This window comes from Oikopleura dioica, chromosome 1 (genome assembly GCF_907165135.1).
Source record: "Oikopleura dioica chromosome 1, OKI2018_I68_1.0, whole genome shotgun sequence".
Classification (NCBI taxonomy): Eukaryota; Metazoa; Chordata; class Appendicularia; order Copelata; family Oikopleuridae; genus Oikopleura; species Oikopleura dioica.
Window position 1 is genome coordinate 1,073,296 of NC_137291.1, and position 14,416 is coordinate 1,087,711.

The 14,416-nt window shown below is 42.6% G+C and overlaps 4 protein-coding genes across 5 annotated transcripts; 1 reads left to right on the top strand and 3 right to left on the bottom strand.

Moving 5' to 3' along the window:
• Window positions 1-795: 795 nt before the first annotated feature.
• LOC145699660 (uncharacterized) lies at window positions 796-2,564 on the bottom strand. The gene is made up of 5 exons (XM_081776932.1): window positions 2,142-2,564; window positions 1,852-2,099; window positions 1,655-1,797; window positions 1,067-1,610; window positions 796-1,026 (listed from the first exon to the last, which is right to left on the bottom strand). The coding sequence occupies exons 1-5, from the start codon at window positions 2,523-2,525 to the stop codon at window positions 870-872; spliced, it is 1,476 nt and encodes a 491-aa protein (XP_081633058.1). The 5' UTR covers window positions 2,526-2,564; the 3' UTR covers window positions 796-869.
• On the bottom strand, window positions 2,559-6,302 carry LOC145699643 (lipase lipl-1-like). 2 transcript variants are annotated; one of them, XM_081776917.1, is made up of 5 exons: window positions 5,974-6,302; window positions 5,348-5,911; window positions 4,578-5,047; window positions 2,910-3,580; window positions 2,559-2,863 (listed from the first exon to the last, which is right to left on the bottom strand). In XM_081776917.1, the coding sequence occupies exons 2-5, from the start codon at window positions 5,461-5,463 to the stop codon at window positions 2,618-2,620; spliced, it is 1,503 nt and encodes a 500-aa protein (XP_081633043.1). In that variant the 5' UTR covers window positions 5,464-5,911; window positions 5,974-6,302; the 3' UTR covers window positions 2,559-2,617. The 2 variants fall into 2 exon arrangements, with proteins under 2 accessions (XP_081633043.1, XP_081633050.1); XM_081776924.1 differs by having other exon boundaries at window positions 5,348-5,919.
• A 1,284-nt stretch (window positions 6,303-7,586) lies between these two features.
• On the top strand, window positions 7,587-11,657 carry LOC145697105 (uncharacterized). The gene is made up of 8 exons (XM_081774258.1): window positions 7,587-7,722; window positions 9,129-9,261; window positions 9,300-9,401; window positions 9,447-9,658; window positions 9,703-9,847; window positions 9,891-10,084; window positions 10,127-10,244; window positions 10,289-11,657. The coding sequence occupies exons 2-8, from the start codon at window positions 9,159-9,161 to the stop codon at window positions 10,417-10,419; spliced, it is 1,005 nt and encodes a 334-aa protein (XP_081630384.1). The 5' UTR covers window positions 7,587-7,722; window positions 9,129-9,158; the 3' UTR covers window positions 10,420-11,657.
• Window positions 11,658-13,567: 1,910 nt separating this feature from the next.
• On the bottom strand, window positions 13,568-14,390 carry LOC145711109 (uncharacterized). Its single transcript, XM_081788837.1, has 2 exons — window positions 14,067-14,390; window positions 13,568-14,027 (listed from the first exon to the last, which is right to left on the bottom strand). The coding sequence occupies exons 1-2, from the start codon at window positions 14,132-14,134 to the stop codon at window positions 13,631-13,633; spliced, it is 465 nt and encodes a 154-aa protein (XP_081644963.1). The 5' UTR covers window positions 14,135-14,390; the 3' UTR covers window positions 13,568-13,630.
• Between the last annotated feature and the right edge of the window lie 26 nt (window positions 14,391-14,416).

The following is a 14,416-nucleotide window of genomic DNA, read 5'->3' on the forward strand; positions in this document are numbered from 1 at the left end:
CATCGGCAAAATCGGCGGAAAGCAAAAATGGTTCATGCGACCGGATTGCGCTTTCCACGACGATTCCCAAGTGAACCACTTTGCCGTGTACATCCTTGGATTCGGACCTACATTTACGAGGAACAGCCGCCATGGCCAAGGCAATGGCTACCACAGTCTTTTCAATTAAAAAAGAGAGAATAAGTCTTTTTAGCGAAGAGGAATGCGATACGTTTTCAAGTCCGACGCGGGCTCGCTCTTTGCCATGAAACTCCGAAACAACGGCAAATTGGACATTCGAGAAAATCTCTACTCCGGCCTCTTCGTCTGGACCAAAGATGTCTGCGGAATGGACTTCATGCGAGCAATGGAAGATGGTCGTCTGACCATCACTTTGATTGACAGCACCGATATCTACGATTTGAAACATGTTCACTACAAATCCTTTGCAGTAAGTTAAGAAAGGTGATTCCCTTATTGATTCTTTCCAGAAATACTCCTCGATCGGCATCAGCTTCGACTTGACCGAGGTAGTCACCAAGGACACTCCATGGAAATTCATCAAGGGCGTGCCGACCAAAAACCTCGCTTCCGACGACGTTCAAATCATGATATCCGGCCTGGACAAAGTCTCCTTCCTCACGACTGAAGAAAACTGCTTGCTCACCGGCGCCGCTGCCTACCTTGAAGCTCGCGAGTACACAGATCTTGAGCGCGCTTGCTTGATCGAAGGAAAGACTTTCTGGTCCAAACCTGTTCTTCCCGCTGCTTGAAAAACTGATTTTTGGTGAAATAAATCTTTCTCTTTGGTCGCAAAATGCTTTTATTTGTCTTTTTAAAAGCGTGTAATAAGAACTATCTTCTTTCGTTTTAACGTTGGAATGAGTGATTTATTCGTAAAATGCTCGAATGGCAGTCGAGAATTCATCAGTTTTGATTGTTTTTCTCCAGGATCGCGGAATTCCGTAGCAGCCAGATAATGTCAGCGAATTCAGAAGAGGCTTTCTCTCAAGCAGCAGGCGAGCTTCTTCTTTTTCGATATTCGTTCTAAGGAAAAGATAAAAGTGAATCGACCGCGATAACTTACCGACTAACGTCCAGGTTTTTTAAATTTCGAGCATGGAGTGCATAATTCTGAATGAAATTCAAGAAGAACTCTTCCGCATTCGCTCTTGTCTTCAACCCCGAAAGATTCAAATCCTCGATGGCGCCGCCAAGCTGAGCCACGAAAAAGCTGTAGAAATCATCCTCGTTTCTTGCATCCGCTCCAGAAAGATCGAGTGTTTTCAGCATCGGGCGATTGGCAAATGAGCCGATTCCAGCGGACAAACCCCCGAATGTAAAACAAGAACAGCCTTGAAGATCGATAGTTTGAATCTTCGCCGCATTTTTCAAGAAGAAACAAAGCACATCAGCACTTGTTCTTTGAGGAACAAAGCTCCGTCGAAGACTGAAGAATTCTAGTTCCGGAAAACCGTCGAAAGACTTCGAGTTTTGTAGAAAGTTGAAAAGATCGCGTTCGCTCAAGAGCACGTTCGCCAGCTGGAGAAAGCGTAGTTTTTGAAGTTTTAGGGAAGTAACTAGCACTTCTGCTCCGGCCATCGTCGATTGCATCGCCGAGTAGTAAATATCTGAAGAAAAGGGTCAATTTGACGGGAGAAACGGGAAAGAAAACCTAGATGCTCGAGTTGCGGACACATTGATCCCCAGTCAAGGCCGTGCTTGATTGGGCCAGAATCGTGAATGACGATTTTTCGAATAGACTGCAGCTTTAAAACAGGGACAAGAGCTTTATAAGAAGTCACCAACGCATTCGTCCTGAGAAAAAAAGACGATAATTCAATGAGAAATTTTTCAAATAAGGATAAATACCTGAGTTCAACAAGATTTCGACAGTGCTTCTCGATAAACTCTCCCCAAGTCTGCATGTTTCCCAACTGCGAAGTTAACAGCACCAGAGTCTCAATCTTCTCAAACTCATATTCGTTCAAGAGGGCGAGAGTTTTCGTCAAATGATTTTGAAAATTCGCGAATTGAAGCTGTTCCAAGTGCTGAAATTCGTCCTCGGGAAGTTTGATGATGCGCTCGCGGAAATTTTGAAAATGGTTTCGTGTTTTCCCCTAAACGAATTTTCAGATAAGAGTGGTCTGATAAAATATCACCTTGGTGTACATAAAAAGCTTCAATTTCTTGCGTAAGCTGGGCCTGCTCGCTGCACTCCACCAGTGATAATTAACTGTAGCATTTTTTACCACGACTCTGTAATCCTCTTCTTTTTGGACCAAATGCTCAAAGATCTTATCCAACACCGTAATCGGTAATGCTCCCCAATCTTTTGCCTCCCCAGGAGCTGAATTCGAGTTCGAAGTGTCTTCCTGTCGCGCTCTTTTTCGAGGTCGTTTCGGTGTTTTTGATTTTGAACATTCTTTTCGAAGATTGACTTCGTCAAGCTCCTTTGTTGTCGGTTCAAAGTCAGAGTCTTCAGAATCGTCTGACTTTTCAGGATCATTTTGGCTCAACCAAACCCCGCGCTTTATTCCGAACATTCTTGTTTTCAAATTTATGAGAATCAAATGTGATCAGTTGAAAAATATTTATTTACTTTCAATTTCATTAAATAAATAACAGGCAAAGTACGCTACACACTTGAACTTTTGAGAATTTCAATGATTTTCGGATGCAACTCTTCTCTCGCCGTCTTTCCCCAGATGAAGTCCAGATGGTCGAAATCGTCAATGATCGTCAGGGTCGAGTTGCGAAGGTTTGGGCGCATGAGGCGGACATCGTCAGGAGTGGCGATCCAATCGGATGTTCCAACAAACAGGTGAATGGGCAGGTCGATTTTTGTCCAGTCGTAGAAGGGGGGACTCTCGCTGTTATACACCTAGAAAGATTGATTCGTGATCAAATAGACATCGTTGGTAACTTACAATTAGATTTGCTTTTGCTCCGTAGTCGAATTTCGCCATTCTTGTGTGTCCAATATTCTGCCCAAAGTGAACCACATTTCTGAAACTCGTCCCACTAGGCGTGTGCGAGACGAACACTTGCAATCTCTCCTGCACATATCGCTTGTGGTTGAAATTTACCGAGTGGAATGCAAAATCTTGGGCGATGCTGGTACCCCACGCTTTCAGCAGTTCGGGCGAATCCTTCACAAGTTTTGCCAAATATCGCGTCGCTTTCGTTCGTTTGAGGAATTCGCTGTCGAGGTATCTTTGAACCATATCATTGCTCGAAAAAGACTTGAACGGGCCGACAAGAGATCTCCACGCGCCCTTGACATTTTTCAGCGACAAAATCGGCGCCAAAGCGATCATTCCATGAAGCCGCTTCTTCGTTTCTTCGTCACCGCCTTCTTGATTCACGAACATCAGAAGAGTTCCTTGGCTGTGCGCAATGTACCAAATCTTTTCCTGCTTCGCGATTTTGCAGATTTTGTGGACGATCGCGGGGATTTCGTATTTGGCGATTTCGTGAAAGGTCCAGCGCCAGAATTTTGGATCGTCGTCGGGGGAGAGTTCTGTATGGCGACGACTGTAGGGGTTGCCACGCGTATTGGCAAGGAAAACGTCAAAGCCTTCGTCCCATAGGCGATACGCTAGAATTAAGGTTAGAGATCAATTGATTTGGGAGGAGTCCTCCCCAGGGTCTCGAAAAATTGGATGTGGGGCGGTTGTTAGGGCGCCCCCTCACGCTCTCAACATCGGCGCGCTCGTTGTTCACTTTCAAAAACAATTTGGGCTGGATGTTTGAAATATAGGCTCGCGCCAAAGGGAAAGTAACGCTGTAAAAATATGCAACAATGTTCAAATTCAGTGAAACTTAGACTCCTGATACAACTTTTTCCGCTGATTGCGAATATGTAAAAATTATTTTGAGATTCGCGGCATTTAGCTATATATGATTGACAGATCACAAAATACACACTTTCAAGTAACTAGCACATTTCGGACGTAATAGTTGCCCATGAATTCGATATTTTTGCAAACAGGTAGCTTACCACTTCCGAGAACTGCTTTGTTTAGATCACCCGGTGATTTTTGTTACAGTAGGTCAGAGTGTACACCCACTGAGATTATGGCCCTTTCGGGCGCCCCGGGGAGCGCGCAAAGCACTAGCGCACTGCCACTTACACTTACACTCAGTCATCTAAACACCGCGTCTACCTGATAAAACCCCTAACTAGGCAGCTGGGGTAATCTTAAATATTTTCTTCCGAGTTTTTCTTGGATTTTTCATGAAAAATACCGATTAAAACTAAGATTATAGAGATATCTCAAAATTATTTGGATAAAAACTTCTATTTTCTTAAATAACATATGATATTTTAATCATTTACTTAGAATGGTGACGTAGGGTACTAATTTGTTTATTTCTATGAGGCGAGGACCGCGTACTTGTTGGTGAACAACCGAGCGCCCGTTGTTAACAATCGGCTCCCGTTGCGCACAACTGTCCGCGGAGGGTGGCGCAACATCCAGCCCACCGTTGTTTTCTCGCGCAAACATCTAGGGCGCGGGGGTTGAAAGCGAGAGGGGGCGCCAAAACAACCGCCGCGCATCCAATTTTTCGAGACCCTGGTCCTCCCCATTTACCGAGTCCATGATCCGGGCCAGCAGCTAGCCAGTGACTCGAATCGCCAAGAATTCCATGTTGCATAAGAACCGCCGGTTTTCCCTCGTTTCTTAGTCGATGAATTTCGATCAGGAAGCCGTCTTCCGTTTCCACAGTGAAAACATCGCAAGGATAGTCATTTCGGCGAATGCAATCGTCCATCGACAGAAAACACTCCGGATGAATCCCATCGTCTTTGTAGCGTAATTTCGCGGATGATCTGTTGAAATCCCACGAGCTGCAGTCGTAATAGGACGATTCCGTCAGCGTTGCCTCGTTTTCTTCGCTTTCAGTTCGATCCCGCGAAAGAAGATTGGCGCGCGAAGGCAAAACGATCGAGTTCTTAGCCGAGTGTTTTATTCGAACGGCAGAGTAGCGCGCTCGTTCTAGTTGTTCAACAATACGGCGGAGAGTTTCGTCTTTTAACGCGATCGCAGTGGAGTAGAAATCCCTGAACTTCATCGTCAATTTAAAAATGGGAGCATTGAACTGCTTGAGTTTTCAGAATTGAAAACTTCGAGGAAGAAAACATAGGTGGTTTTCTAGAAAAGAAAGCTTTGATAAAAAAGAAGAAGAAGAACAACGTTGATCATCCTCTATTCTTCCGAAAATGCACCCTTGTTCATCCTCTGGGCCACGTAGCTTTAAGTGTAACCCTTACTAAGGTAATGCGGTTCCAAGGATGAACAAGGGCGCTTTCTATTTTATGTTGAAAATATTCTTGAAAAACGAGCAATATATTTATTTTTACCCTTCATCTGAGTCTTCTCCATCGCGATTTTTCCACTCCCAAAATTTCGCAGCAATGCAGAACGCCACGACACTCCCAAAGAAGAGTCCTTCGAAATTGTCTTTGATAAATCGCATAAATATTTATGCGATTATATCTGAAAAGAAAAAGTAAAACGAAAAAGGTTTCAAGAGAGGGAAAGTTCCGCTTCGTCCCAAATCCCGTAAACATTATTTTTGCACAGAAGAGCTTTTTTCGAACTGATCAAAATCGGCCCAAGAATACAAATCATAAATTGAAGGAAACAGCTGATAAAAAGAAGAGTTTTTTGTTGAAGCAAAATGACTTGAAAAAGTTGAAGAAGAAAGAGCAGCTTGTGATTTGAAAGATCGCAGCTATTTGAGAAAAGCAGGAGGGCAGTGCCGACCATAATGACGGAATCGAGCGCGTTTTCAAGGCGACTAGAAAGGACGATCGCACCGAAAAGGGCGGAATTGCGAGAAACAGCGCCGGGCTCGTTCGTTGAAAAATCAAAGGCCAAGTAGCGAAGGGTGAAAGAAAACATCGCAAGGTTCAGAATCGTGTCTAAAATTCTGGGGTTGCTCCAATTGAGACAAAATAAAGTATAAAAGTACAGTATTCTTTACCTGTACTAATAGACGTAGTAAGATTAGCGTAGATCGGGCTGAGAACCAAAATCAGAGCAAAATAAAAGACAGCGCTGGGAATTCTAGAGCGGTTTGAATAAATCGTCGAGAGGATGAAAGGAAAAAGCGCCAAGTTGTTAAAAATCAAAGAAGAGAAGGAAAGTTCTTCTGAAGAAGGGCGGTCCATGAGCTTTCGCCAAAGAGATAGAAAGAGAAAGGTTTTTGTCAATTCCAAGGAAAGAATTTTCGTTGTTTCGCGAAGGGATGAGGCTTTGTAAGAATAGGACTTGTGAGATGTTACTTTCTTTTTGATGGTTTTTGAGCTTGATTTTTGTTGAGAAATATTCATAGCGCCGAAAATTTATTTATTCAATTCTAGAGTTAAAACCATTCCTGGATCCATTCGTTTGAAATATTCTTCTCGTACTGATCCTGATTCCAGAGAAGGCCATAAGTATCCGTCTTCTTAATTTTCTTCATTTTCAAATTTCCAAATCTCTATTTTACATTTTTTTTCCTTTTTCTCGATAAAAACTGGCTCGTTCCGAATCCGAACTGCGCGCCCTGACCTTGCCCAAAGCGCGCGTCTCCTATTGGCTCTTGCGCAATCGGCGTGGGCAGCAGCGCCAACTCCTAAAAAAATCCGGCCATTTTCGCTCACTTTTTCTGCCTTTTTTAGATTCCCAAAAGTCAAACACAAATCGGCCAAAGAGAGAAATCCGAAAATGGCCAATGACCGAACTCAGCGAAAACTAAAGAATCAAAATCCGAAAATGTGTATTTTTTTGTTGATGGCTTTTTTTGTAGATTTTTTCGATCGGACGGACGAAAATGAGCGACCAGTATTCTGATTGGACTCAGCCAGTCGGCCAGGTAAATGAGAATTTCGATTTTTTTTCACGATTTTTTTGTTCGAAAAGCTTTTTGGCAATTTTTATTAGAAAAATCAATTGATTTTCAATTTGTTTTCCTTTAAAAATTAGAAAAATATTCAGGGAATCGACCAATATGACAGCTATGACATGTACGGTTACCGTACGATCGACAACTATATGCCTCGTGACACATCCGACTGCGTCTACATCACTGGACTGCCATCGACCGTGACGAAATCCCAGATTTCCGACTTTTTCTGCCGCGCCGGGACCATTCTCGTCACCAAAAGTAACTTTCTTTCTTGATTTATATATTCATTTGATTTTTCAAGGCGTCCAAAGAATATTCATCTTCATGAAGGACAAGACTCCTACAGGCGCAGCGACTGTAACCTATGAAAATCCAGATTCGGCGAAACGAGCCATCGATTTTTTCGACGAAAAGGACTTCAAAGGAGAGGTAAATATTGATTTCAACAAATTTTGCCAAAAACAGTCCTTTTTTTATTCGATCAGAAAGCTCTTAGAAATTCTAGCAAAAACTAAATCCATTTTTCAGGGAAAAGTTCGAGTTCGATACGCCTCGCCCGACGAAAAACAACCTTTCGCCAATAAACTGGTAAATCCCCCCTCCTTTTTTATCAATTTTCTATAAAAAAATCAAGCTCCGCGACGCGCAGAAAAAAGGCGGAATGGCTCCACCTCCTCCTCACTACGGTTCTTCTGGCGGAAGACGCAGGGGAGGCCACAACCACCCTCGAGGAGATGGAAGAAGGCCGCCGAGGAATAGTAATTACGGCGATCGAGACAATAACTACGGCGGCAAATATCGTGAGGAAAGGGGATCGAGGCATGCTCCTTACTAACCAAAAAAGTAAGTAACGGAGTTGTAGAAAGAGAGATTTTCAATTTCAACTTTCAAGGATAAAGATGTTTTAAATTTTTCGACAGGCGGCTTTTTAGTTTTGATTTTTTCAATAAAAATTAATTTTTGGATTAAAAAAAAACTTGAATTGAAAATTCCCATTTTATATAAAAAAAACTGTCGCCTGTCAAAATTTTTCACATTTTGGTTTCCAGTTCCATTTTACGAAGAACAAAAAAATGAGAGATTTTGCTCAGCCGCCATTTCGTCTTTCGGTATAAGTTTTGTGGTGCGCTAACAGCGATTTTTTAGGAGTCGAAACTACAAAAATATTTTGTACAAAAAACGTCAGAGACTAGACCCTCTGACCTCGTCGTCCTTTCAAATATCCTGGCAAAAGAAAAACTTTTCGTCTATTTTCAAGCAACTCGGATTTTTTTTAATTATTCGCGAGCTCGGGTGAAAATGCAATTTTCATGTTTTTATATTTTAAAAATTTGAATCGTTTTCTTTATTTTACCAATTTTTGGCGTAGCTACAAGCCTATCTTTATCTGACCAATAAGAAAGCTTAATGGCCATCTTTTCATAGGCCCCTATTTTTGGCCAATAAAGTTGAAGGCTGTTAAAATATTGAAAACGATTTTTAGACTTTCATCGCCTATCTACAGTATCTGTTCACTTTTCCGCTACATATCCTTAAAACGTCTCATGTTTTTTTCAAAACAACGAGCATTTTTTCCTTAACTTTTTTGACCTATCTTTTTTCGTATCCGTATTTTCTCTATGTTCTTTTTCAACTTTAATACTAGCCCAATTACAATTAGTTCATTACTCCCGTATTCATCATCATTTTTTATCATTATTTTCATTAGTTAAATAACACTACCAAAACCACCAACTCCCTGTCCGTTTGTCGCATTTTGTCCCTGTTCATTTTGTTACTACCACTTTTTATTATTTCTTTCACGAAGATAGAAAAAACTGCCATTTGATCCAAGCCAACTTTTGCCAGACGAAAGATTTTTCCAAGAAACACAAATCGATGCTGATTTTCAAGAAGACCTGGTTCCAAGAGTTTTTGACAATTTTCTAACAAACAGCTGTCCCCAAGATTGTCAAGTTCGAATCAACAGGGTCGGTCCAAGATTGTTTGAAATCTTGGACCGCCCTTGTTGATTCTAACTATACAATCTTGGTGTCAAAACGTCCCATAACACCAAATTTTCCATTTTAAATTTTCTTCCATGACTTCAATTTTCATATTTTCGCGCTTTTCTTTGACAAATTTTTTCTATCAACAGACTCAACCAGCCAAGAAAAAGACTCTAAGAATGTTTATTTTTTTGTGTTTTCGGTTTTTCGTTGTTTTTATGGCATATTTTGTTCGCTTTCTAACTTTGCTTGCTTTTTCAGGTTTGACTGAGAAACGCATAAACGTCCAAAATGAGTTACGGCGGACGAGGCGGATATGGTGGTCAACAAGGCGGCGGTGGCGGCTATGGCGGCGGTGCTAATGGCGGTTATGGTGGTGGCAACCAGGGATACGGTAAGCCCATTTTCTTGAACTAGTCCTCGATCTTTTAGGTGGCTATGGCGGAGACCAAGGCTACGGGCAAGACCAGGGCTACGGAAACGGCGGCCAGGGCGGCTACGGCGGCGGTGCTGCTGGCGGCTATGGCCAACAAGGTAATGTTAATAGCAATCATCCCTTTTCCTTATTCCTTCTCTAAGGTGGTCAGGGCGGCTTTGGCAAGTGGGACGGCTCAGGCGGCTTCCAAGATAACAATTTCGCCAACAACGGGTACAGCGGCGGCTACGGAAACGGCGGTGGTGGCTACGGAGGCGACGATGGCGGATACGGTCAACAAAGCTTTGGTGGCCGTGGAGGTGGCCGAGGAAGAGGCCGTGGTCGCGGTGGATTCGGAGGCGGCTACGATCAATTCGTAAGTGATGTTTTGAATTAGCCCTCTCTGAATCTCGATTTTAGGGCGGCTCAAAATCGATCAATGACTTCATGCCAACAGACTGTAGTGATTGCGTCTTCGTCAGCGGTCTACCAAACACAGTTCAAAAACAAGACATTTCCATGTTCTTCGCTGCTGCTGGTCAAATTATGATCGACAAGAAAACACGTAAGAAAACCCCTCGAAATTGGCTTGAACTCACTTCTTTCAGAAAACGAGCGTATCTTCCTTTTCCTCAACAAAGAGACGAAACAGCCGATCGGTGACGCCACTGTCACTTATCAAGACCCCAGCCACGCTGCAGCAGCGATCGACATGCTAAACGGAACCGACTTCAATGGAAACGGCCCAATTTCAGTCCAACAGGCGACTCCCGAGCAGAAACAACCCTTCGCACAGAAACTGGTAAATTATAAAAGCGTCAATCATCAACTTACCATTATTAAGGCAAAACAGTTCCAGAAAGGCGGCGACGGCGGCTACGGAGGTGGCCGCGGAGGCGGTTACGGCGGCCGTGGTGGCGGCGGAGGATACGGCGGCGGCCGAGGCGGTGGCGGATTTGGAGGTAAAGCCTTATGAAAATATTGAAGACGCTCATTTTCATTTTAGGTCAACGAGGCGGCGGCGGAGGATTCCGAGGCGGCCGAGGAGGTGGTGCTCCAGGCGGCAGAGGCGGTCGAGGAGGACCAATGCGCGGTGGCGGTATGGGCCGAGGCCGTGGTCGACCCCAACCTTATTGAAAGAAACAGCTCGTTTCGTTTCGTTAGATCTAATTCAACCCTGCATTTATCTCCTTCCCAAACTTCCCAATTTTAAACAAAAGAAGCTCCCGCGTTTTCCGAGCCATGCACACTGTACTCGAAGTGTACAGGTACTCTCGTGTGTTTATAAAACTTAAAATTCATATTTCATATTCATCCGCCCGGTCAGAGTTTGAAATGCTCGCAAATGCTCGCGAGCGAAAAGAGCGAGAGCAAAAATTTGTCATTGCTCTGAGAGCAGGGGAGCTGGAGCATGAAAATGAGTTGGCTCGAGAGCCAAAAGAGCACGAGCCCAAATTTGAACCCGCTCGCGAGCGCAGAGAGCACGAGCGCATATGTCAGAAATGCTCGGGAGCTAGACGAGCGGGAGCGGCTGCTCTCGTGCTCGCCATGGAATTGACTCACGAGCGGCTCGCGAGCAAAATTAAAAGAATAATTTTTTCGCATAATTATTCAGTTTCATAAATAAATTTCTTTGAGGATCTATTTTTGGTGTTTTTGGTTTTATGTAAGCTTCATTAGGTCCGTAATCTCGGCAGCAGAATGCGAAAAGCCGATAGTAAACAGATAAAACATGCCCACCGCGAAGTGCTAACTCCTGTGACAGGGACTCATGTGGAATTAGTCACGGGGCCACCGAATCATTTGAGGCCCTTGAAAGCTGCTCGCGAGTCAGTTTTTTCAGCTCGAGAGCCGATCGAGCGAGAGCACAATTCGACCAGTGCTCGAGAGCCAAGAGAGCGAGAGCGCGAAATGAAATGCGCTCGCGAGCGCAAAGAGCGCGAACTCTGAAATAAATGTGCTCGGGAGCACAAAGAGCATCATGCTCGTGCTCGCTCGCTCTCAAGTGAGCCGCTCGCGAGTCACGAAAATTTCAAACTCTGCGCCCGGTCTTTTTTCAACCCCATAAATATCCAACTTCCGCGCTGAAGATATCTTTTAGTTGCGTTTCTCAGTTTTATTTAACTCGTCATTCTACTTTTTTTCTCTTTTAATTATCTAGTTCCGTGGAAGATTTCAGTACCTGCTCGTATTTATTCTGTTATTCAAGTTCTAATAACGAAAAAACCATCAATTTTAACTCATCAACAACACGGTACTTTATTTTAATGCGATACTACTTGTACAGCTCTGAATTTTAGTCATTTTTTTCTCCAAAGACTGCCAAGCAAATGGTGAATAAAAAACCAATCCAATAAAAAATTAAAAACTCTTTATTTGCAATCTTACGATTTCAGGTTGATTTCATCGTTTTAAATTTCTAAAAAAATCGAATTTTGGTCGAGTTTCGCATAATTCATTTCTCATACCTTGAAGCAGTAGACCCCTAAAACGCCGATTCCAAGGCAAAGAATAGGTCGGCTCATGAAAGCCTGCACCACTAGAATCGCCAAAAACCCAACGATGAAAATCGCCAACGCGGGCAAAAGACGCTCGATGAAATTCACATTGTTCTCTTTTTCATTGGAACTTTGATAAATAAATCGCCTTTGCGGTCGAGCGCTGGGGAATTGATTTACTTTGAAGATTGAGTAAATAGCAAGGCAGCAGCAGAGGAGTGAGTCACTGTTTTAGAACGACAGTGTCCTGGAGAAAATTATTAATCATTCAAAATATTGATGGGTTAGCAAAGTGATTTTAAGCCTCACTGGATCTTGGATAACAGCTGTTTCAAATCTCACTAAATCGTTCTGGTCGTTTGAGGAGCGGATTTTATTTTTGCCATGATTTTTATAAAAAAATATTGAGTTGAGCATTGGTTATGTCACAGAAGAAAATAATAAAATGTATTGAGGATCGAGCGGAAGATGAAAATCCTTTTTTCCTGTAATTCATTCAGAGAAACATCTGATCGTAGTTGAAACCAGATCGTTTCTTGAAGTAGTTTCCACGGACAAGCATTGAATAAGGCGAAAACCCTCGACGGGCTGAAAGAATGAAATATTATAACAGCTCGAAACCATGGTCTGTGATTTTGTCTATTACTTACTGGCATCAGATAAAGGGCCATACTTATCACCAGCCCTTTGTCTTTGGTTAAAAAGTCCAAATGCAGAGGCATTTACAAAAAGAAAAATTTGCAAGAGCATAATCCTTTGTCTCTCTTTTGTTATGAAAAGTATGCATTTCCGTTTGTGTATATATACTGTCAGAGAATTAAGAATTGAAAAGAGAAGATGGATCCGTGTCTAATGAGTTGAATAATGCATGCGATCTTTTTGGTACTCCAGTGAGAAAGGAAGCAGAAAGGAGTGTTCTCGTTTTCGTCATTTATGGGCCCTTGATGCGTCGTCATTGCTCGTTATACTGGGTGAAATAAATATAAATTTCACGAAATTACAAAATCTTTTCTCCGTGAACATTTTCAAAATCTGACTGGATGAGCTGATAGAGTAGGTCCAGCTCTATATTTTCCGAGAAAAAGATCAAAAATCGAAAAGTTTTTTTGCCGTCTAGAAGCAATTGAAGTAAATTTCTGCTGACAGCGATTGTGCAAAAAGTACCCATTAGGGACTCCAATTTTTTGGCGGAAATATATTCTCGAGACTCTGAACTAGGGCGCCAGCTTATTTTTTGTCCATTCTAATCAGTTTATCACCGGTTTATCAGCAATCTAAGTTAGGTGAAAAATTCGCTGTGGCGATGAGCGCGGCGGTGACTAGACAGCGTGGCGGCGCTGTTGCCCACCCTAACCTGACGCTTGAAAGGAAAATGCTTGAACGAGATTTCATTCGTGCTTGGCTAGGGTGCGCCACAGCGTCACCATGACGCATTGTCACTGCCGCGCTCCCCGTCTCATCAAAATTTTCGTCTGACTTTGATCGCTGATAAGAGCAGAATCGCGTTATCAAAACGAAATAAAAAATAGCTGGCGTCTTACTTCAGATGCTCAAGAATATATTTCCGTCAAAAATTATGCTGTTACAATGAATATTTTTTACGCTAGAGCCGTCAGTAGAAATGTACTTCAATTGCCGTTAGACAGCTCTAGAACTTTTAAATTTCAATTTTTTTCCTCGGAGAATATGAAGCTTGGCCTGTTTTTTCAAGACCTCTATTCAAAGTTTGAAAATATTTAGAGAGAAAAGATTTTGTAATTTCGTTAAATTTATATTTTTTCCACCCACTGTAAAATGCGCTTTTAAGAATGCATGAATGGGAAATTTTGTTGTCGAAAAAGCTGTATTATTCAGAAAAGTTCGAAGTCTTTGACAGTCAAGATGAACTTATCATCGAAATTCTTGTCGTAAATGAAGAAGCCTTCCTCATTGATGCCATCAAGAAAGTCCGTCAACTGATACTTGTTGCTTGGTTGTGCCATCCAGGTGTAGGTAAACTCGTCAAAATTGAAATTGAAAGATTGCCATTCTCGAGTTGGATTGAATTCGACCATGAATGTCTTTGTCAAAAGCCAGTTCCAGCTGCTTTTGACAGCGACGTTTACTCGGAACGTTCTTGGGCCGTTTGAGCCTGGCTCGCCTTTGGCAATAAATCGAAGTCCATTTTTCCCCTCGTAGGATTCGTGGGTCGAGTCCGGAAGACCAACAGATCTTCGGCAGGAAGCAAACCCACCGCGGTTTTCAGGGCTGAAATTTTTCGTAAAAGTTTGTTGTTTCAAAACGAACCTGAGCTTTCCCCAGAAATAGAGGGCATCATTGTATGGCATGACGTAGCCCTCGGATTTGCCTCCCATGACATTGTCATTCACAGTAGTCCATTCGGCTATTTTGAGTCAAAAGCGAGGCCCTTTTTAATTTTAGTCTAAGAAAACTTTCTATTTGTTATTTTCACTCTTTCCTGGGTTGTTTCTCCAGAGCGCAGCCTGAGCAGCAAAAGGAATAAAAACCGAAAGTTTCATTATTTTTTTCTCAATTTGTGATTCGCACCTCGTGAAAACCTGTTTTAAATACCCTCCAAATCTATCCGCAGGGTAAGAATAGTCCGTAACATTGCGCAAGATCCCCGTCACTAAGTC